This window comes from Hippocampus comes, unplaced genomic scaffold (assembly GCF_001891065.2).
Source record: "Hippocampus comes isolate QL1 unplaced genomic scaffold, H_comes_QL1_v1.1 scaffold174, whole genome shotgun sequence".
Classification (NCBI taxonomy): domain Eukaryota; kingdom Metazoa; phylum Chordata; class Actinopteri; order Syngnathiformes; family Syngnathidae; genus Hippocampus; species Hippocampus comes.
The window spans coordinates 2,478,002-2,503,109 of NW_017805983.1; the positions used below are offsets into that span (position 1 = coordinate 2,478,002).

The 25,108-nt window shown below is 41.2% G+C and overlaps 1 protein-coding gene across 2 annotated transcripts in view; it reads right to left on the minus strand.

Annotated features, from left to right (window-relative positions):
- The window catches only part of ncam2 (neural cell adhesion molecule 2), a 187,315-nt gene that overhangs the window by 45,191 nt on the left and 117,016 nt on the right, over nt 1-25,108 (minus strand). For both annotated transcript variants that reach the window (XM_019891213.1, XM_019891215.1), the window contains exons 2-3: nt 5,741-5,815; nt 984-1,190 (exon numbers count right to left, since the gene is read on the minus strand). In XM_019891213.1, coding sequence (XP_019746772.1) covers nt 984-1,190; nt 5,741-5,815 — 282 coding nt within the window. The remainder of the gene's footprint in view (nt 1-983; nt 1,191-5,740; nt 5,816-25,108) is intronic.

A 25,108-nucleotide genomic window follows, 5' to 3' on the forward strand; every position in this document is an offset into this window, starting at 1 on the left:
TGCTATGGACAATTTAAACCTAATCATAACATGTTTATGATGTAAAAACGAAAACCAGTTGGCTGTTTATTATTAAGTTGAAACGTGTTTGTTTTTTTTTTGCCTTCTGTGTCTTTAACAAAGCAAAAAAAAAGACGTTTTTATTTTTATCCGGATACCTGAATATTCCATTGTAATTTTTAGTTGGATATACGAATACCAAAATCTTTGATTGCTGCAGCTCGATACTCTAACTGGGGTGTCACTAAACAATTCAAATCACATCCATGTGACATGCTTGCTGCACAAGAAACACAGTGCCTTCAAGGTACTTTCACAATGTCAGGAACTTGCATAGACACAGCACTATATGGCACATTCAGGGTTTTTATTCTATTCTCATGATTTTATGATCATGGGAAGCCAAAATCTAAATCACGATTAAAGTAGGATAAATTGCTCAGCACGAGAAATTATTCTCCCAAATCATCCTACTATAATGTGTTCTTTATTCCCTTGAACATGTCACAAACCTTGCCAAAAATCGAAAGTCATATATTCCGTCGCCTCCGCAGCACAAATGCAAGGGCCTACTCAGAGTTAGCTTTAATGATACCGTCCTCACCGTTAAATTGTCTCTGTAAATACTGAACAACACTTCACTTCCTCTCTACCTTTGTGCCTCATAACATTACATTTCTTTGTGAGGAAATAGTGCTGGGTCAGCAAGGAAGGCTGGCCTCCGTGGCATATCCTCATTATGCCATGCAGGATCAGAGTCCCATGGCGTGGCTAGAAGTCATTATACTTTAATTACAAGACAAAGAGGGAACATACACACACATAATCCTACACATGCACATAAAACAGTTTCCAAATCACTAAAATATGCAGATTTATTGAGTGGCAACGTGATTATTAGCGAGCGTGTTTAAAGGGCATTATATCTTCATGTCACGCTCTGTGCAATAAATACAGAAATGTGTGCGACACGTCGACCTTACGGTAAATCTCCAGCACCACGGAGGCCTCTGCTGTGCGACCGTTGGCTTCAGTGGCCTGGCAGCGGTAGATTCCGGCATCCTCAACAATGGCATTGTAGATGATAAGGCGGGATCGCGATGTCTCCGTGTGCAGCGCCATGCGCTTGGAGGGCACGATGCGCTCTCCTTGAGGATTGTACCACTCCAGCCTCACCGGCTCGCCAATCACTGCAAAGCCAAGAAAAAACAAAGTCTTAGTAAGGAAATAAATATTGCTCCAAGCTTATGCTTGGAAGACGACCATACTCCCTCCTTGCTCGAAATGGTGGAAGTAACAAACAATTCCGGAATTTGACATCACCTTCGATGACTAATTAGTCAGTAAATCAATGGTGACATGTTGCTAGTAGATTTCATTTTTTGCTGGAAGCATTTTCACATTTTGATGATTATCACTTCAATACGGTCGATCTTATTTTATTGATGATTATTGTTTGCATTATTGGTGCGCTATTAAATCTTCTAAAATTATAACTTAATCATTTGATGGTTGTATTATTTAACTGCAGTAATAATTTGCATATTTTGATGATTCTCAACTCAATACGTTCCATCTTATTTGATTGATAATTATTGTTTACATTTTTGCTTCACTGCTAAATCTTTAACAAATATCAATTTCATTGATTCTTGTCATCTTTATTATTTTATAACACACTCACCCTCACTTAAATGAAAGAACGGCTACATCCATAACATCGGTTGTTGCTATTAAGGAATCTAAGTAGTTACTCCGGCTTTGTATCAAATTATAGATGAATCCTTACGGTCTTACCAGACAGTAAAAATCCCCAAAAAGTCTTAACAAACGCACCATATCTACAGAAAAAAGGAAATGGCCCTATGTTCACCTTATTTCTACTAAGTTTACTCAATAAAGGTGGATGAATGGGCAGGACTGACTTCTTAAAAGCGTGGTAGTGAGAACGAGTCCCTATAACGTCCGCTTACGTCCGCTCTAATTCCTGTCCGCTCCGGGGACCGTGTTAGAGCGTAGGGGTAAGGGGAGTTTCAACCCTTTGAACGGAGAGTCGGCCAGGACTTTCCCGATAGTCCGATAGGTAAGCAGGATCTGACAATAGGTTAGGGCAATGTTTTGTTTAACGCATTGCTTATAGCGTTATAACGCCGCCACATGGATGCTATACACGAGCCCATCTATGGCATTTATTGTTATGTGCTGGCATTACACAACGGACTAATGTGGTTGTTAAATACACAGCGTATAAGTCTCTTTGTTTTATGTTTACTTTGACAGTAAACTTCGGGTGAAGTCTAACTTCACCGATAATACTATATTGGGTTCATGTCACTCTGGCTCGATTTGACAGGCTAAAAATGGCTGAAATTGACATTCCATTCAGCTCCCTGACTGATCTCTGTGAGACAGCTAGTGCCTTGTCATGTCACATCACATCCTTGGCGCTTGTGCTTGCCACTCATTAACAACAAATATGATGACATAGCCAAAGATGGGCTTGAATATTTTATTTTGCTCAGCATCCTGGCTTCCCGCTGAAATACAGTATGTCGCGACATACCTGTTAGCATCCGATCACATTTCACACACGATGTGACAGTTAGGTATGTTAAAGTTGACACCACTCCCATGATGACTTTTAATTCACAGAGGATATGAAAAGATGGGGATGTGTTGCATGCTGTGTTGTTTTTCATCACCCATCCAAGCCCTTTGCTGTCTTCACAACAGCAACTTGTGGAAAACCCTGTCAGACATCTCTTAAAGTCTGCATAAGCTCTCCCATTATTATTGATTGGGCTCCTTTCGCGCCACAACACCCTGACAGCTGACAGTTGGAAATAGCTGATGAATAGGATTTTAATTACAAGGACATGAGGCAACTTGTAATGCAAACCCAATTCCATTGAAGTTGGGACGTTGTGTTAAACATCAATAAAAATAGAATACAATGATTTGCAAATCATGTTCACCCTATATTTTATTGAATAGACTACAAATACAAGATATTTAATGATCAGACTGATAACCTTTTTTTGTCTTTTTTTTTTTTTTTTTAGCAACTAATCATTGACTTATAATTTCATGGCTGCAACACGTTCCAAAAAAGCTGGGACGGGTGGCAAAAAAGACTGAAAAAGTTGAGGAATGCTCATCAAACACTTGTTTGGAACATCGCACAGGTGAACAGCCCGAGTCCATGGTTGGGTGTGCAGCTTCCCTGAATTGCTCAGTCATTCACAAGCAAACAAGACCCAGAAAACACTGCCGGCTTCTCTGGGCCAGAGATCATGTAAGATGGACTGATGAAACGTGGATAAGTCCACAGTTCAAATTATTTTTGGAAATTGTGGACGTCGTGTCCTCCGGGCAAAACGGGAAAAAGAACCATCTGGACTAGTATGGACGCAAAGTTCAAAAGCCAGCATCTGTGTTGATTTGAGGCTGTGTTAGTGCCAATGGCATGGGTAACTTACAGTACACATCTGTGAAGGCACCATTAATGGCGACAGGTTGTGGACAAACATATGCTGCCATCCAACCGTCTTTTTCACAGACACCCCTGCTTACATCAGCAAGACAATGCCAAACCCCATTCTGCACGTGCACAGACATGTGGCTTCGTACTAAAAGAGTGCAAGTACTAGAATGGCCCGCCTGCAGTCCAGACCTGTCTTCCATTAGAAATGTGTGGTGCATTATGAATTATGACATTATTATAAACTATTAAATTAGTAGTAGTATTAGAAAATACAACAACAGAGACCTTGGACTGTTGAACTGCTTGAAGCTGTACATTAAGCAAGAATGGGAAAGAATTCCGCCTACAAAGCTTTTGTTCAGTTCCCCACCATTTATTGACTGTTGTTAAAAGAAAAGGTCATGTAACACAGTGGTGAATATGACCCCGTCCCAGCAGTTTTTTTGTATTTTTTTTAAGTGTGTTGCAGCGATAAAATTCAAAGTTAATGATTATTTGCCGAAAAACAAGAATAATCCAACTTTATCAGTTTGAACATGAACTATTTTCTTTGCAGTGTATGCTCAGGCCTAAAGCAGCATTATATAAAAAAAAACAAAAAAAAAAAAAACTAAATTTAACAGATCATCACACAAATGTTTTGCCCGACTAATGTTGTTGTCACGTTGCGCCCAAGTTGAGTTCATATAAAGCAAAGGCAAACATGCATTTTGCGAGCCCCTCTGATGTGTTTCAGCAGCTGACACTTGTTCTGGCATGATGCCACTGCAGTTATTGGAGAGGTTACGCATACCATCATGTCAGTTTAACCACCTCCATATCTGTCACGCTGAGCCTCTCGCTTCACTGGACCCTTTGTTGTTCAACATCACATAAATGCTCTTTAGTGTGAGCCAAGCTCAATCATTTTATTTAATGATTAGCAACTCTTGTTTTCTGAACACATTTTTTTAATCACTCTTGCTACAAACTCAGATCAAACATTTGTCAGGGTAAGTCTATGAATACGTTTTCATGAGAATAATATTTTGCTCTTGTCCTAATTTTATTTTTGCTGTTTTTTTTTTTGTTTTTTTTCACTGTTGCACTTTCCAAGGAGTTTCCTGCATCGCACCTGCTGCTGAATGACATCGGCAGGGTATTTAGATGCGGGAGAGACTGAAGGAAGATGTGGGGTTATTGTTGTTTGCTGACTACCATCGCCACAGCGTTTGGCTGCCCTTGTGTTTGTTTAGCAGTCTTCTTGTCCTGCCAGTAAATACTTTTCATCAGAGTGTTAGCTTTGAAGTACTCCTATGAATTTCTATTTCGCATTCTGTGCCGCTTCTAAGTTTTTAGTTTTGAGTTTTAGTTTGTACTAGCTGTCATCCTTCCACGTCTCTCCGTTCACCTTTGTCTTGTTCCTGTATTGTTTAGCTAGCTCATTTCAGTTTGACCTTTTGCTATATCGCATTCCCTTATTTGCATTTCCCCTCACGCTTGCATGCAGCTTTTGTTCAAATACTGTAAATTCTGTTTGGGCTTGTTTGTTTGCTTTGGAATCCACCATCAGCATTTTTATGGATTTTTTTCTTTTTTTTTTCACTGCTCATGAAAAGACAACGTGGTCAAACTGCTTTCTGTTGATACACAGTTACAAAAATGACTGAGAAGGCTGTAAGATGCAGCAATACTTTGGAAAGGAACTACAAGTGACACCGTGTCCTTTTCGAAAAGTCTTTTGACGATTTTTTTTTTTAGAATTTGATGATTGGAATTAGTTCATCTGCAACGAACATGCTGTTCGCATGCTAAAAACATTCTCCGCTATATTTTGGGGATTGAAGACTTTGTTTGTGGGAATGGTTATGGCCTCCATTTGGCAGTATGGCGACGGCACTGAGCGTGACAGCCTGCAGTGTCGAGGAGGAGCTTCTTATCGCATGCCTCCAACACGCTTTTCAGGCTATGCTTGTCTGTGGGCTGGCAAAGGAGAACAGGCAAGCAGCGGGAGGTGGGTTGGACCTGCCAGCGCCGGCCTCTCTTGATGACCATTTAGGGAGAACAATGAGGGGGAGTAAACACTGGCGGTCAAAATGTCACTCACCATATGGGGAGGATGGAGCTGTCATTAAAAGAACAAACAAACCCCACTACTGTGCCTATACAACCAGTCTCCAAACATATGACACACACACACACACACACACACACACACACACGCACACACACACACACACACACACACACACACACACACAGCAGGGACATTTGTACCTGTGCAGATGAAGAACTTGGACTCTCCAACACTTAACTCCACCTTGTTCAAGGAAATAGAAACCTGTAGGATGGCTGGGATACACAGACAAAAGGGGGGGAAGACAAAAAAAAAAAACAGAGAAATAGTTAGTTCCAGCTGAACTGACTTTATGTTGTTTCCATGCATGTACTGGGGTACCGTTTTCCTGCTGTCTGTCAATTCCAATCCAATCCAACATGTTGTCCACACCAAGCATTTTTTTTTTGAAGCAACAGCATTGAACACAACGGATGTCTTTGTAAACTGCGTACGTTAAGAAAGATTGACTTGGTATCTGTGACAAGCTTGTCAGGCAGTTCTTCAGCGAATGACGTGCGTTGAAGAGGCCTGAAAGTATTGCAGCTTCCCACTATCACAGTAAGGCATCTCCAGAACGTGTTTACTTTCGGATGACAAGTACAGAAATTAGCAAATAGACCAATATTTTGACCAATTTGCTCTGGAGGAAAAAAAAAAAAAACCCAAAGTTGTGATGTGGACTCTATTACATTGGCAAGAACAAATAGGGAGCTTATCAATGTCAGAGCATAAAACGGTTGAGTGAACCTCCATTCAGCACAGACAGAAAGCTTGCAATTGGAGGAAGTGCTCCCGCATTTGAAAAATGGTGAAATGCAGAAGGGGGCGGAAGATGGTGAACATTGCCACAGCTAGCATGAGATCGGAGTGAGTCTTGATCATAGCGGTCAAAGGAGACAGAGTTTTTTTTTTTTCTTTTTTTAAGAAATAAATCTCTCACGGTGAATAACACTCAAATGGTGATCAATTCTCCTCTCGGTAGCCGAAAGCACACCTGTTCGAGGAGTTGCGGTGGCGCACAGCTGCCAACGGAGGACAGTAGGGGGTCACTGACACTATCCATTGGACGAGGAGGAGCGGTTTCAACGCAATCTTTAAAAGCACAAAGGGCACTCTATCAAGTGTTCATATGCGCATAGATGATAAGTCACTTTTTAGTTAAAAAAGAAGGCACCGATGCTATTACTTCTCAAAAGACTGTGATTAAACGACAACCTTGAGAGGCTTGAACCACAAATAAAGCTTTGCAAAGGGACGACTTTCAAATGACATCCTTTGTGGGATTGTGTAGCTTCTTTACTGATGCAATGCATTGCGGGCGATTGCCATTAACTGTGCTAATAGAGTAAAAAAAAAATTTAATGCTGAGCTCTGTTGTATCCAGTGGTTAACCGCATGTCAAAGACATTGACAAATGGCAAACAAAATGAAGGAGAAAAATCCAGTGTCAATGACTTTTTTCAGTTTCATGTTTTCATCTGTCCACAAAATGAGTGAAATAGGCTCGAACCCACGTAAAATGAAGGCGTGGTGAAACGCAGCTCTTGTCGAAATAAATTGCTGACCGAGATGCAAATATTCATAGGTCAATTAATTATGGGCGATAATTGTGTGAAGGCTAAGGCCTTCCAATTTTTGTCATTCCAAAATTCTTCAGACCACTTTCTTGTCCTACATGTCCTTCCACATTTTTCATCCGACTCACTTTATTCAAATTTCAAAATATTCAGACTATTCATGTCATATGGGGTACCATTTTTTTCATATTTCAAAATTTTCACCTCCAATCATCCACTTCATTCCCAATGAGACATTCATCAAAACAGAATTATTCAGCTCATTGAATTCACCTTGGGAACCAATTTCAAAAATAATACATGTCCAAAATGTCACATTTTTCACACAAATTTTCTTGGCATTACTGATCTATATTTCAACATTTATTCACTGATTCACATAATTCCCATTTCAACACACTCCAAGAATTCAGGCTTTTCAGAGCTACTAATTTTCTTGTTCCGAAAATTCAAATTTTTCATAAAATTCAAAACATTTCCACCCTAAATTCACTATCAATTTCCGATGGCACATTCCAATTTTTCCTATTTGAAACGTTAATCTTTCAGCACATTCAATTCACCTTAGGAACGGTTTTCAACATGCCAAAATGTCCTTTTTATCAAATATTCTAAATTTTCACCATTAAAATTCCCACAAAAATGATCAGTTTTGTTTTGTTTTTCCTCCTCGACTCCTTTTTTGGACCGAATCAAACTGTTCCAACTTTAAACTGTTCAGTCGACGTGTTTTCGGATATTTCATCTGTAGTAGTACGGAAATGACCGTTATTCTTTTCTTTGGATGTTTACTTTAACAGCGAGCTTCAACTGGGTGCGAGATAAAATACCTCAAAGCCTCTTTTTGGATGAATTTTTCACACTCTTTGAAATGAATTCGCTGCTACCGTACAGCACGCGCAGCTCAAGTTTGCGCTCGCAAGTCCAAGTAAAAAATGTGCTGTATGATGGCCCGTATCTCGAAAAACTCGGCACACTCATACCTCAAGGCACCATTGCCTATGATCATCCATCTATCCATTTGTCAATCGAGCCCATGGCATCGTCCTCCGTGCAGCATTCTCTCTCCCCAAGACTATTTTTTGAATACATTGCGCTGCATGAGTTGACCCGGTGACGGCAACAGCTTCTCGTGGAGCACATGAAAGCTGGACAACGCTCTGTTGCCCTTCACTGAGCCCAGCGTGCAGTCAGCGGTCTGGCGGAGAAGCGTCTGTGCCCTCCATTAAAGAGCTTCATCGCAGCCACGGGCGCAGGCGATGCACGCACAGAGAAGCGGAAAGCTACGCGACGTTTGTCTGCGTGAAATGCTTTTGCAAGATATTTTTTGAAACTTCTCTTGACATTGTTTCACCTGAGCAAAATGTACAAACTTATTGTCCGGTCTTGCAAGTAAAAAGTGAGGCTTATACTCAGCCATCCATATCCAATCACAACCGTATACAAGTGTGGTTTCAACACACCCAAAGACACACTGGCTTGCAAATACCGTACATGCATCAAGTCAAGCAAATGCAATCACACCTACACTATCTGGATTTTTGTGGACTGAAGGAAACTGCGGGCCAGTAGCAATGCTCCCTTCGAAGATTTCGCTGTTATCAAGCCTCTTTTTTTTTTTTTTTTTTTAATGTGGGAATTTGTGGCTCATCACAGTGGCTGAGTGTGCGATTCATGCAGTCGGTTAATTAATGAAATGAGCCTCGGGGTTTGAGTCTATGAAAGTTCATCATCCTCTGAGGCGTCTGGTGTGGAAATTAAACTTTTTTTGTGTTTAATTTGTTGAATTACTGAAATTAAAACCCTATGAACGTTATTAGTTACAAAAAACGCGCCAGTATTTTGAGTCACTGCCTCATTACGTTGGATTGTTTGGTTTCGCTGCGATGACAGATCGTTCTCATCACAAGTTTAGGTGGGCTTTTATCATCATTACCAAAGAAATTGTTTTCTTATTCGGAGCTTCGGCTGTCACTGATGCTCAGAAACAAAGACGAGGGAACTGATCCTTGCGGGAAGATAAAAAGGTGGCAGACAAGCGACGCACAAACATCCAGCATGAGATATGAACATAAATACAGAATTATTGAAATCAAAAAGCTAAGCAATGCAATGAAGATGATCACTTTTTATTGAGCAAACGTGACATTTCACAATGCTACAATTGTTCTTTCTATATTTCAAATGCCAGCTGCCACTTCTGGTTTTTGTCTGAATTTGATTAACCCCGCAACCATCAGCTTCTTTGTTCTATTTATTATGTTCATTTATTTTACAGAAATCAAAACAAGCATCATCGTGCACTATACCTGTCAAGTTATTTTCACGTCAGGTTCGGAAGCTGCAAGATAATGACAGTTACTTGACTAAAAGGCCATTCTATCACAGAATCAAACAATATCCCGTGGATGCACCAAATTACGGGCTCATCACGAGGGCCGTGCAATCAACTGCTGGAATAGAACAAATTCAGGTCTTGCTTGCAAACTCCACTTCTGGATGTGAAAGGAATTTGGAGCCACGTTTCACCCCATCAACACACACACACACACACACACACACACACACACACACACACACACACACACACACACACACACACACACTTCATTCTTCTTTATCCTCCGTCACAAAATTTCTCGGCCAGATTGAGTCGAAACTGGATCGCCATATCAGAAAAATCCTATTTGCTTGGATATTGTGTCCATATTTATGGAAACTTAAGAAGTGCGAGGCCTGCAGGTGCAAAATGCCTTGGTCCCAAATCTGCAAAATTGATCATCTTGAGCCATTTTTTTCTGCCTCGCCTTCACCTTGTTTTTCCCCCATGCTGGCAATCCTGCCGTACCTAATCCAATCGTTATTTTTCTAATCTCCGCTGCACGGCCATTTCACTTTCTCGCAGCTTTCCTTTCTCTCCCTGCGCGTGGTCATTAAGGCGTGGTTTGTCTCACATGTGCAAACATTATTTTACCATAAACTCCCGTACAGGACTGATATCTTTAGTTTGCCAGAGACAAATTAGCGGAAACAATAACAACAACAACAACAACAGCAACACCCACCTGCTCTGTGTGAATTCCCTTTGGCATTTGTCACCTTAAAGGTTGGAAGGGGAAAGGGGATGGAATGCTATTCAGTCTCTGCAACAAATGACAGATATAAAAAAAAAAAAAAACAAACAAACAAACAAAAACAAGGTTGGGGTAGACTTCCTGCCATTCAACCAAACGAGTCACAAATCGATTTTAACAGGGCGAATGAGTAGACCCACGCATGGCGGACTGGTGGGAGGAGTGAGGAGGAGGTGGCGTCAACTGACTGAGAAGATAGATTCAGTCATAAAAGCAAAAGGCCTTCAAGGCAAGATGAGCTCGTCCGACACATGCAACAATCCGTTATTCAAGACAAAGTTATTGAATCAAAGTGCAAACACTGCAGCGCACTAATGCAAATGCTTGCAGACCAATGGCACTTTTGAGGATGTCAACGTGTTCGCGAATCAACCTAAGAAGAGTGTATTTTCTTCCCCAGTCACAGCAGGCTCATCCACAAAGATGGCCTTCCGCTGAGTTTGCAATCCAAACATCAACGGAGATGGGAAGCAAGTTATGGTTTGCGATAGCCCAATATGTTTGCGACACAATGTATGATAGATAATTTTGCTGTATCTGTGCACAAAAGCCACAAAACGGTGTTGTTTTAGCAGCAGGCGATTCAGATCCACTTTGACAACTCCGCAATGACAACAGTCCCACAGTACACTTGAAAATGGTTTGAAGTCTTGTAAGCATGTCAGTGTAACACCGTGCTCCTGTTTCAAAGCAAATGCAAATTTGCACAGGGATGGGCAAGTTCAATTCTGGAGGTGGCCACAATTTTACATCGCTGCTATGGGGGGCAACATATAGGAATGTGCATTTCCCGAACAGACGTATGACAAAAATGCTCTTTTCAATACTGACCGCCAGGATCTCTCCACCCCGTTGACAAGTGGATTCCGATGGGTAGTAGTCCGTTTGTGTCAGGCGTTAACACACCTTGCCACTGACGGTGCACGTGATGTACGGTAATGATGACGAAACACAGGTGCAGACGGCATTTTTGCAGAAGGATCGTTTAAATTTGGCTTTCATTTCCTGAAACATTTCAAAGCACGCCTTCATCAAACGTCTTTTTTTTTTTTCTAGAGTTAGAATGCTTTTGTTAGAAACAGACATAAAAATGATAGCAGCTCTGTGATTTCACAAAGGAAACAACCTTTTTTTTTTTTTAAAAATACACACTCAGGTAACAAAAACGACAACGATATACTGTCTAGAGCAGGGGTGTCAAATTCCGGTCCTGGAGGGCCGCTGTCCTGCATGTTTTGCAAGTCTCCCTGTTGCAACACACCTGATTCAAATGATCAGATCATCAGCAAGCTCTGCAAGCCTGACATTGAACCTGTTCAACCCAATCAGGTGTGTTGCAACAGGGAGACTTGGAAAACATGCAGGACAGCGGCCCTCCAGGACCGGAGTTTGACACCCCTGGTCTAGAGTGTTCTCCTCACCTTTGATATCAAAAGGGTTTTGTGGCTCTCTGTGATTTTGTTTTTTTTTTCATTCATTTGATACAAATGTCTCTGAGTATTTCAGGTTTCCGAGCCCTGGTCTAGGATAACATCTCTATGTACAACAATGGTATCTGAAAGCCACTTTTTTGGATGCAGTACTAAACACTTTTAAGCCTGCTCTACATTGTGCATTTCTTGTCTCACATGAAAGATACACAATCAGCCATTATATCTCTCAAACGATGAAAGAGGTGGCTCATTGTGTGTCCAAAGAGAAACTTGGGATAGATATGGGGCAGTGTCGGACGATCGGTGAGACAAAATAAAATAACACTACTCTCACAGCGTCCACAAAATCTAGTCCCATCATCAGCGCCAAACAAAGGGGATGGAGGAGAACTGGAGGAATGCAGTTTCAACCTGGGGCTAAATTAGAGGTGCGGCATGATAATGCTAACGCAAATGCTGTATGTAAACTTGGATTGACAACATGATGTGTCTTGTGTTTCTTTATAACACTGGCATACCAACATGGCCTCTTTTCCCCAGCTATAAATGCGATCATTTCCCTAATCCTCCTTTTACTCATTTTATTTTCAATGGACCTAAATAGCACAATGACAAGCACTAAATTTTGGCTCACCATCGCCATGGAAACAAAATGAGAAGGATACAATAACGCTGTATTTAGAGTGTGAAATGTCATGTTCCACTGCACAATGGGAACATTCAGAAAATTAATGACTTGACCACAAGGCGTACAGAAACGTTTACAGTACATTCATATTATGGCGGAATTAATTAACTTCAAATCGCCATGGCAATGCAGAATAATGCAACTTTCTCATCACAAATGTAATTTAAAAAAAAGATTTATTTTGGCTAGAAGGCTTTATATTTTCTATGTGTAAATAGATATTTTATTTTAACAGTGTTTATTTAACTTCTGTACTTCAGAAGTGCAGTCTAAGTTTACATATCATAATTTCATGAAATGTGAAAAGATGAAATGATATAGACACACATTTTGTTTAGATGACTGATTTAATTCAGTGGTTCTTCACCTTATTAGAGGTACCGAACCCAACCGGTTCATATGCACATACATCGAACCCGTCATTACTGAAAAATAAAAATTCAATGAGTGTTTCCTTCAATTTTGCCGGTGCGAGACTACAGTTGCTCAACTTGGCATGACAAATCATGCAGATTGGATGCTGAGTCCCATCACGTTCCGTGATGCATGTGAATCCATGTGGTACATATTTGTCCGACCACTTTGTTTTTTTGCTCGACATAGCATGTGTTAAAACATTTAAAAATAATAATAATCACACGACATACTATCACGACAGTCACACGTTGATTACTGAGCGAACTAAATTTACCGCAGCACTGATTGGGCAAGCAATGTCATGTGATCATCTGCAGCCAGTGATGGCCAAGCAGGCGGGTCATAACTAATTGACACCTTGAGTTGGGTGTGTCTTAACCTCCAAGGCAAAAGGCTCCATCGAACCCCCGAGACGGTTTCACCGAACCCCTGGGGTTCGATCGAACCCAGGTTAAGAACCACTGATTTGATTTGATTCAAGATTTCCTGATTTATGTTTACGTCACTCTTGCTTGGTAGAATGTTGTTTTTGTTTTTTTGTTTTTTTTGTCTGGGTTCATTCAATATTGCAAACAGTTGCAAAGATGTTCACCAGACATTCCCAAACAGTTTTAATAGTCGCAGTTTTCCTGCATTTCTATGCAACAAGAAAAACTTAGGGACCATTACATTTGTTGGCAAATGTCTTTGCAACCGTTTGCGACCTTGAACCAACCCTGACGAAACTACGATATTTGCTCTGTGCGCACATACTTGCAAATCTCTGTCGCTCAAACGGTCTTTCAAAGACTGCAAGTCAAAGTCTGAAACTAACGAACAACTAGAATGGAAGGAGAAAACTAATCTGTATTAAAATATCCATTCGTTGCTCAGCGTTCTTTATTTTAGCATAAACCTAACCAGGAGACCCCAAAAAATTATGGATAATAAATCTGATATTGTTTGCTGTAACACACATTAATTTATTGCTAGGGTTTGTTAATAGATACATGGGAAGAGGGCCTCTGAAATCGCAAAAGATCCCCTATTAAATTGCAATTCCAATATTGAGAGGGGAAAAAAATTAAATCAGATTAGCTTTCAAAATCCTTCAGCCCTCCAGTGGTACCTTGACTTACGATTTTTGATATAGATTTGCATACCATGTATTTAGAGCCAACAGATAACTGTCTTCTATGAACGTCTGCTAGCTTAATGCTAACACACAATGCAAAAGATAGGCTAACCAAATAGCATCACTTTTCAAGCGTTGTAACCATTTAAGCAAGGCATATAGGAACAAAAATGGGCAGCAAAACATGTATATGCAGTTATCCAAAGGAATATATTCTTTATCCTCCACGAAAAACAATGAACACTAATGCATCTTATTGAAAAGTTGTTTCTGTCTTCCTCATTTATGTCCGTATGCAGGCATTTATATGATGTTACTCCACGGCAGCTAAGACATGCACATTAAGTGAGCCGCATAATGAATTTAGCATGTTGCACAGACTGATTCTCCACATTGTATTACTGCAAGTTTTCAAGATAGCAGCATGCTATTTTTCGGATTAAAATCATGTTACAACCTTATCGGGGGCATGGAAAAATGCACTTCCATTTATTTCAATGGGGAAATATGATAGGATGGCTTGAAGTCACAAGAGTGCTCAAAGAACAAATTAAAGTCGTCAGTTGAGGCACCACTATGAGAGACTGCAAACATTGCAAAGGTGTGGAAAAGGCTTTATGCCAGCATTAGCTCTGTTTCAGAAATGCTATCATGAGTCAAAATTCCAGAGTGAGATCTTGTCTTTTTGTTGGAAGACTATTTCCTGTTTCATGGAGGATAATGAACAGAGGGGTGACGCCATTACGATTCCAGATGGGCGTATGATCCCATTGATGCCAGAGATGAGAAAATAGGAAAATAAATTCCCGAAAGTGCATTCTTCAGCCACTGCAACTGAATCCATCATGATGATGGGTAAAATGTGTGATAGAATCGACTGGGTTCAGCACCCTCTCTCTTCTCTGATCTCCAAATTACATTCTCAGAATTTTGATTCACTTAGCAACTGCGCTGACTCTGCCCACTCGACCCCCCGTCGACCCAATCAAGCTTTTCATCCTCATCCTTGTTGTTGGCTCCATTGTGCAATGATTTTACACTTCTACCTCTTCGTTTTTTTTTTTTTCTAATGACATCATGTGTGCCGCGGTCTCTTGCTCGCGCTCCGGCAGAAGCCACCACCAACTGTCGATGCGACCCGGCCAAGCACGGCTGCACGATGCCAGCACCGGGTGGACTCGTGCCATATCACACCAGCAAAAATACCACTCAAAGAGCTCTTTCCTCTGACATCGCCAACACTGTGAAGCTCAAAGGATATAAATCAAACCCGACTTAAAAAAAAAAGTGCAGTTCATTTTGGTATTGTACCAACAATTTCATTCATTTTTGTGTCTGGTTGTCAAAAAAGTCTTCGTTTCTGGGGATTTATCAGAGCCCAATGAATGAATAATTTACAACCATTATAAAGACAAATGACTTCGGTCACTTTGAAAAATCAGAACAATACAAGCGATATTGGATATGAGAAAGTTCTTAGGCATTGCTATGCAATTTTAAAAAGTCCGTATTGATTGTTCTCTGTATATTTTTACGCATCACAACGTTGCACTTGAAGTTGTTTGCCAACCTGTGCTCATAAATCACGTTTGAAAACATGCACCTCAGTGGCTGACGGTTGCAATTAAGCGGCTGGGAGATGGTAGACCGTGAAGCTACGCTACATGCTTATTTATACAGCTGAGTGCAGCTGAATGTTGCAATCCGCATTTAGAGAAGCATCTGTCACTGTGCTCATATGCCTACCCTCATGCACATGCTGATGGATGACAGCAATGTGTGTGTATGTGCGCGTGTATGTGTGCTGCAACACATGCAATTTTCAGGTTCGAGTTGTCGAAGCGAAGCATTGTTTTTTTTCCCCAATCCTAGCATGTACAGCATACTGTCAGACACACCATTAGGTCAAGTTCCACAATGGCTCTTGTGGAAATTCTAGTAAAATAAATAAATAAATAAATCAATAAAAATAGAAACAGCTCCAGGTTAAGTAATATGCAGTGCAGTTCTACACCATCGCAAACTACCATGATAATGAACGTGAAAAAACAGACCCTCAGACAGTAAGCATTATTATCTTCATGAAGGGACCATTTTTGATATCGCTTGTGGTTTGGCGCTCATTAGACTGAGCCGGTGTGCCTAATGGAGTGACACTGCTGACAAAACAAGCACAAAAACAGCATACATGAGTGCTAATATCCCCGAGTTGTATAATTGTCACTGCTGCAACTCAAAAGACAACATATCCCCCAGTTTTACAATTAGCATATTCATTATTTAACTGGGGAGCAGTTGGCTAATTGGCAAATGAAGTGCTTTCAATAATGTTCACACAAGAAGCAGAATTTGATTAAGCTGAATCTAGGGAAATGTACCAGAAGTACTGATTGTACAGTAAATGCCTGGAAAATGAGAACTTTTAGACAAAAGTGTCAGCCTACTGCTGTTTATGTCATCCACGTCGCTAATTGGTGAGCATGCAAACGAAGTGACTCACAGTCGACACAACCGCCATACTTTACAGACCAGCTCTGCAAAGTCACCAAGAAGACAAAAAGGCTAGTAAAAACCAGCCCAGATCGTTGTAATAGAATGCTAAAGGCAAGTGAGTCATGTCTAAATTAGAAAGGAAGGGCAGACTGTAAAACGGTCCCACAATTTCCATCTCTGCTCGTATTTATTAATGACCCTCTCTCGGGCCATTTATTGGGGTTTGTCTGATCCTGTTCACGCATATTAAACTTTTGATATGTTTGTGGCTCTTCCCCACAGGAGGACAGCTTTCATTCCATTTGTGGCCCCATTGAGAGATGACTCATCCGTATGTGCCTTTGAATAGGCATTCGCTCCATCTCAAACTTCCATTTGTCCATATTTTTGGCAATGGTGACTTCACTTGTGATCTGTAACAAATGTTTGCAGGGTGGGTGGGAGCGGCGCCGGTAGAGTGCAGGATGTCACCACAAATCAAGTGGCAAGTAAGTGTTTCATACATGGATGTGCTGCAGCTCATGGGCCAAGTTTGCTGCTTGCTTGCCACCAGCCACTAACTCTACATGTATTAATTGGTCCCGTGAAAAACAATGAAACCCGGACATTTTTATGAATTTACAACCCTGCCACCGGGGTGCCCAGACAGCGTATAAAACAGTGGACGTTTGGTCACCCTATTTAACATGCATAGTGGAACCTGTTGAGGAGGGGAGCTGTCCATTTCCTTACGGCCCTCCTTGGACACAGGTTCTTTTATTTCTTTCTAAGGTGGAATAAAGACCCAACACCACGTCGTCTTTTCTGCAGTTTATCACATCAGAATACAAATTGATTCGGGCTTCTGAGAGTTTCAGATTTCGTCAGGAAGCGTAGAAAAAAATACAGTCACGAGTATGTGTAGAGACAATATGGTAATGAGAGGCAGGCAGTTATGCCTCCACGCAAATCCCGGAAACAAAGAAATCAACATGTCATCTGATCCGGTGTGACTGGCCAAAAGTTGGGAGTGGTGAGGTGAGACCAGACCACCACTACCCCCCCGTTGTCTTCGGTCTGAGCTTTGATGTGATGGCAGCAACACACTTACTTGAGATAACAGTTCCTCTTTTGATGTTAAACATGTCCTCTGGAGGGGTCCTAAAAGTGGTGTAGGTCAAGGGGCAGTAAAGGTGATTGTAATCACAGTAAGCAGGAAATACCTTCAACATCATACTACATTATTCCTGTCAAGTGTTTGAACAGATCCAACAACAGAGAGGGGCTAGAAAATCACATTGAGGAATGAATTCCTTCACAAACCTCAATCTAACGGATTAATTGGAGGATGGCGTCGATTGTGCCAATGATTGTCTTCCATAGCTGAGGGCTTGACAAAAAATAAAATAACAACTGTATATTGTACCAGAAACAGTGTGTTTGAGAGACGTCTACGCTACGATATGACAGAACTTGGGAATTTCTCTATTGTGAGACAAATAAAGGTTTTCTTATTTCTTACTCCAGTAAGCAACAGCTATGAATACATATGAATCGGTAGCTACAATATGGAAATGCTAAGCTACTCTCCATACTTTTTTACCTCACATTAACCTTGACGCAACATTAGCCCCTGCTAACATGGTCATCCCATACTGTATTTCCACGCATTGCTTCAAATGGGAAAGTTGCGCCTGCCAACATGGCAGCGATAGCCTGCTTTCGTATGCTCTGTAGAGCTATGCTAACAGCAGCACAACCCATCAGCTGTAGTATTTGCCTGTTTATTGCGCAACAGCACTGTTTACTGGCGCTGTGGCCATCAAATCCGGGGTCCATCGAGGTTCGACTGTACATGGACAAGTACAGACATCCCCGCCATCCATTTTGTAGACTACTTATAGAAAAGCTGGAGTGTATCACAGCTGACGCAGGCTAAGAGGCAGAGTACATGCTGTATTAATTATCTGACAATCATATTCATGCTTATGTCAAATAAGATGCATTTACACCATGCGTCCAAATCTGCTGTATCCATTTATTTGTACATGACACTTATGTGGTTTCATTGTATTCAAATGAACGTCGTGTATGTCGAAAATGCACATTAACAACTACATGAGTTTCAAATGAACTGCGTGCAGCAATGAGACAGAAGTAAACAATAATTGCTCCATACTTAATTAGCCTGGACATACAGTACTGACATATTTTCCTTGTACTTTCAATTGACTTCAGTGTCTGTATTTGTGTTGCCTGGGCAGAGGCAGGTCTGCATAAGTCACCAATCTCTCTATTTTGACAACACGAGACTTGCATGTACAGTGAAACTCCTCTACAACGAAATCGTGTTTGCGGCAAGAAATTTTTCACAACAGGGGGTTTTTCACTGTAGCAAATTTGGTCTCAGATGTAAGCACACACACACCCACCCACACAAACATATGTGTACACGCACACAAACGTATGTGTACTCTATTTTTATTCCAATAGTGCATAAGTATGAGCATACACTTATTTGACACTTCATATTGTCAGTGTAGAAAGAAAAAAAGGTAAAGAAATTGCGAAATTTACAATCAGCATTCACTTTCACTTACATCAATTTCTTGGATCATGTCATTTATTTTGCTTGCTCCGTCTTTCATTTTGATCACTTTTAACCTCTCTTCCAGCATCAGAGCTCTTCTTGTCTTAGCTGCTTGACATCCAAAGGTCCTTTTGTAGCCATTTTAGCATTATAACGTCCACGCTCGTCTGAATCTAACAATAACAAATACTTCTGGACCCGGTGGCTTTTCTTTCCACCATCTCACTGTCTCTACCTAACCCTAACCCAAGACAGCGTTGCTCAGCTGATGTTCATGCAATGAACTTTTAAACCAACCACACCTCGTAGTTCTAAATGGCCACAGTTAGCTTTCGAAGGCTAAAAACGTTACGCTAACTGGAGCGCTAATTAGCGTAATGTTTTTAGCCTTCGAGAGCTAACTAGGCCGTCTAGGACTACGAAGCGTCCCGTGGCTGTTTTTAGCATGATAACAAGTAAAGCATTCGAGGAAACGATCGTTTATTTGAATGTCCGTCGAGCCGCGGGACGCTTCATAGTCTTCGACGGCCTAGTTAGCTCTCGAAGGCTAAAAACATTACGCTAACTGGAGCGTTAATGAGAGAGAAGCGCTCCAGTTAGGTCCCTCTTGGCAATGGCAGAGCAGCTATGAGTTTGTTGAGTCCAGGAAACTCGCAGCTGTGACCGAAATAAACATTGTTCACTATGTAAACCAGTGTGGTGTTTGCTGTTGCCGTTTCCGAACGAACCGGTAGAGGTCGCTGTTGGATAAAACTTCGTTGTAGTGAATGTCTTTGCGAGGCTGGAGCAGAGAAAATGATTTCGTATAACGCAACAGGGGGTTTTTCGTCGTATGGGGGGCAGGAGAATGGGAATTGTGTTAATGCATGAAGATTTTTTCACATAAGGGGGTATTTTCGCCCATGTAGGTTTCGTTCTAGAGGAGTTTCACTGTACTGTATAAACGGCCCGTTTATACTTGAGTCCAATTGGTCGATGGGTAGATCTAATATGTCAGTTTATGCTTTAATAGAATGCGTAGATATCTGTTTTTTTCCACATTTGTAAGTTCTTCAATGAAGCAAAAATAGTTCAAGAAAGCAGAGTACCCAGAGGGATTCCACAGGTCAATGCAATCAATTACATGCTTCCAATTTTTTTCCCAGTGGCCAGAACAAAGTCCATAAAACATACTTAGATGAGGTGGTCAGAGAAGAACTTTAAGAGCCATGAAACCCCATCAACACATTCAGGATGAGCTACACAAAGAATGCAAGCCAGGCCCTAACGTCCAACATCACCGCTGTCCTTCCAAATCATCTATAAAATGTACCAGCCTCTTTAACAGTTGCGGCAGTTGCTTGACAGCAAAACAACTGTTATAAACTGCTGCAACATAACTATAGCTTCCCTGGTAAATGACACAGAGAGTCGAACTTTAGCTTACCATTTAGTTCTGGCTCTGTGTTAATGAGCTGCAGTTTCACCATCACTATCAACGCAGACTGATTAATTATTCATACTAAGTGTGTTATTCTGCCATGGTTGCCTGCGGCTCTTCTTCCCTCACTTTTTTTCCCCCTCTTTTTTTTTTTTCGTTTTACGTTTCTGTAAACATACATCCAGCAAGTGCATTATCTTGGCTGAAGCTCTTTCCACATTGTTGCACATGAGCTCCTCTGTGGTGGGAGAGGAGCAATTCCCGCTGCTGTCCCAGACCAAAATCTCACTTCTGGAGAGCACAAACACAACTTTAAAACATGGAAAAGGACCGACTGAGCTACACACTATCACTGCAAATACCTTGAAATGCTTTCTGAATGAATTCCAATTTCCTGCAGCCACCCATGCGTTCCACTCAGTGGCCACAGAATCTGATGGGATGCAATACTGTACTAGAACTCAAGGAATCAAAGTTTTTGGCTTTGAGAGGATAAAACAGTCACACGATTTAACTATAGCTATTTCTCATCACTAGATCTCATCATTTACTTTCATGTAATTAATTATACAGTACATAATTTCATGTTCAGAAACACTTCAGCAGGTGTTTGTTCAATTAATACATTGTTGAAAGTGTCTATTACAACTCAGCATTGCTATCTCAGGAGGTTGCATTGTAATGTGGCTAGTACAGTCGCAGGCTTCTTGCTTTTCTGATTTCCTCTGGATTCCAAAACATTCCTCTCTTCCTCTTTGCACCACCCATGTCTCTTTAAGATGACTTTTGTTACCATAGAAACTGGGTTGAGTCCCACGTATTCCGGTCTCACAGCAGCCTAGTTGAGAGTGTTCGCAAAAGACAATCCCTCTTCTAACATACGGACTTGAGAGTTCTCTCAACGCGGAGAAGCATCCATCATATGCTGGCAGCTTCAGATGAACTACAGGCTCGACAACATGTACTATGTTGTGAATCAATAGCTTGCTTTTGAGTGGAAATTGCCATCCAGTGGTGGTATCAACACTGGTTCCAGTGTCACAAATCGACGGAGGTAAGCATATACTTTCAGTCTGGTGAATGTGGAGGCTGCAAATGAAAATCACTGCTCAACGCGGAGCAGCAGGGAAATGAATACTCTTATATTAATCAAGCTCAAGCTGAAAATCAATAGCATTAGACGCAGGGTTCCTCATGAAAATGGGTCTTTATGCTAATGTGCACACTATAGGCTGGCATGTTGATTCAGTTATTATGTTTATTAGTTATTCCAAGAATGTGGATGAGGGAGCTCACTTAATTAGCATTCTTATTTACAATCCGGGATCCATGGCCTGCATCCTAGTGGTACAGGTTTGCCAAGGAAAGTCAGCAGACATGAAGGAGGAAGTCCGGTGAATTCAGTTCTCAAAAGCAGACAAAATGCAGACTGATGTGTTCAGTCATCATTTGGTGATGGCACAAACACTGAAGCAGACAAGCGAGTTGACTTTTTCTTTTAACTTTCACTCAATTTCATCCTCGTCTTTAACTCAATCCGTTTTCAAAGAAGTTACCCATATTACCAGAGAATTTTGATGGATCTTTCAAGACACACAGAACAGTGTGTCTCCTGTGACAGTACACGCACTGAACCTACCTTATCATCAATGAGTATACTTTCATCTTTTCATCAAAAAGTTTCCTTCGTAGGAAGCAGTAGAACATGGCTGGTTTAAAAAAAAAAAGTTGTTGACCAAAGATCAGTAAAAATGAGCTCTTTGTGAAAAGAAATATGTTTAGCAGAACAATGTCTGACGCAAATATGTCGTGCTTTTTGTGACAGCTCAAATTATAAAAAAAAACAAAAAACAATGCTGAGAAAGACCTTTTGATGGCAAAATAACATTAACAGCTATATAAATGTGAAAAGTGCCATGAGTGATGCAGATTCACCGTATGGTGAACATCAGGGACTTTTTCTTTTAAACATGCTGCAACACATCCTGTGTTTCTACAATATACTCTGAGTGTGATGAGCATATACTTGTCCGACTTTGAATGTGATGGCATTCCTCTCCCTCTCTAGTAAATCAACGTGACAAACCGAGATTCAACGCCTAATCTCTGTCTTTATCTTCAACTCAAAAACTGTGCTAATCTCAAATCTTAAACGATGCAAAGCTGCCATCTACAGGGACTTGTTTGCAATTACATTGGTTTAAAAACACGAATTTCACAGAACAGATGGACGAGACTCTCTTTCACTCTGACTTGCTTAAAAACATACTTAACGGATAGATATTTTTCTGTCAGTAAACTGCTGGATTCCAGTTGATAAATGGACTCCAGTTGACAAATATAAAAGGTCTGTAACAAAGAACGAGTTAAGAACAAGGCACCATTATGAAAAAAAACAAACAAAACGACAACATAAATGTATGCAAAAAAGGTAGAGAGGTCTGCGCAGTGAGGGTTCTGTTGTCTTACTTATGGTCTCAAAAGCAAATAGGAATTTAGTCTGCAGTGGTTGTATTATTATTATTATTATTATTTTTTGAAAACCTGAAACATTGTGAACCTCAAGCCAAGTCATTTGCAAATGTTTCACTTTCATCCACTATATAATTGTCTAGAGGTGACTGCCTCACAGCTACAATGCTGTATTTAGATTCCATATAAATTATATTTGCACTTGCGGTGCAAATGCTGATGATTTATACTTTTTCACCACATTTGAAAATGAGCTTCTGGCACCTTTAACAGCAAAACAAATCAATTTCAGTCTGGTCAAGCTTGCACAAGCTTTGACACATTTAATATGAGACGCTGGTCCAAAGTAGTCCACGGGCGTTTTGCTCAAACACTTGGTTACCCAGGTTATTAAACCATTAACTCATTTCAGTTTTGCAGGTATTATCCTGAAGAGGGTCGCGGGGAGTTGCTGGAGCCTATAGCACCTGACTTCAAGCGGAAGGCAGACTACCCTCTGAACTGGACGGCAGCCCAGAACAAGAAGGTATCAATAAATCTAGGTTAGACTTTAAAAAAAAACAACAAAAAAAACACCTTTTCTATTTCCGTGATATGGTAAAATTCAACTGACACCTCCTAATGATCTTTATTCAAATAATTCAGTAATATTCAAACAATTTAGACACACCATCAATCTGATTATTTTGACCAACACACACTGCACATATGAAGGTCTGACTGTGAAGGTTTCACAAACCCGTCTGCGATCTACAAATGTTTGCTTGCATCAGGAATATTTGCACAGATGGAGTCGGAACACGCCTGCCAATTTACAATGTAGGAGGTGGACAGAGGGCGGGGCCACTCGGGTGCAGCAGTGATGGATCATGCGGGACGAAATGAGCACACATTTCCAAAATTATGCTCTTTTTTTTAGCAAGCTCCAGAGCTGACCCTGGTCCAGTCGGCAACCTGCACCTCTAACACAGCCTCCTCATTACGGCGCCAGAACCTTGGACAGGTCCCCCATGCACACACCAACCTGCCCCACAAGGCTCATTATCAACAGCACTGCACTGATAACACTGGCCGGTTGGATAGTCTTGATGCCCAGGCTCAATAGATGTGCGGTGGGAGAGAATTCATTAGAGCCTTGTGGTATCACTAAATCTGCTGAAGCAAACTACGACTCATGCCTGGTGTGATAGCAAGAATTTATTATAGTGGAGTAGTTTTATGCCCTGTGTGATATGGGCATGAGAGCAGTTGTAAACACTGGGCTCCCCTAGCTCGAAGCACGTCCAGATAACAGAGCCGTTGGTTGGCAGGTTATCTAGGCTGAAGCTGGGGTGATGTACTGCATGTACGGCAAACACAGCAGACTGTCCCACAGGACCCCCCCCCCCCCCCCCCCCCCCCCCCCCCACAAGCCACGCATCCTACCCTCACTTACAGTTTCCCAAGAGTGCTTCTGTCGTTGCTGATCTGATCTGCTGTTGAAATAAAAGATGATGTGCAGTCAACACTGAAAAGTGTGCAGATGTCTCGGATGGATTCAGCGCACCGCAATGTCTAGCCTCTGAGCACCTCATCGTAAACACCGATAGTGGAATTAAGATAAATCACGCTGACCTTCAAAACTCCTAAAACACACAGGCTTGTTTGTCATATAAAGCAAAGGGTTGGCTCCAAGTGCCGCTGAACAACACCCTGCTGAATACTTGGACACAGTGCCACTGGCTTGCATATGAAGCCACTTTCTTCCTTTTAATCTTCCTTTTTAGAATGCTCCACGCCTCTCCATTGGGTTGCAGTCAGGGGATGATGGTGGCCACGCTGAGTTTTCTCCCTTTATACCAATAGCAGCCAAAGCTTCCATGGTATTTTCTGCAGTGTGTGGTCGCACGGTGTTTCGCATGAGTGTGCAAACATGCACAATAAAGAAATGAAGTTTACTATATTTAAGTATGTTGAACACATGACATTTGACCTTGAAAACAACTGCAATATTTCTATAAACTTATTTAAAGTAAAACAATCCATCCATTATCTGAACTACTGATCCTCACGAGGGTCGCGGGGGCGTGATGGAGCCTATCCCAGCTGTCAGTAGGCGGGGTACACCCTGAACTGCTTGCCAGTACATCGCAGGGCACACACAGAGGACCAACCATTCGCACTCACAATCATACCTGTGAGGTGGCCGTGCTGACCAGTCGACCAACCA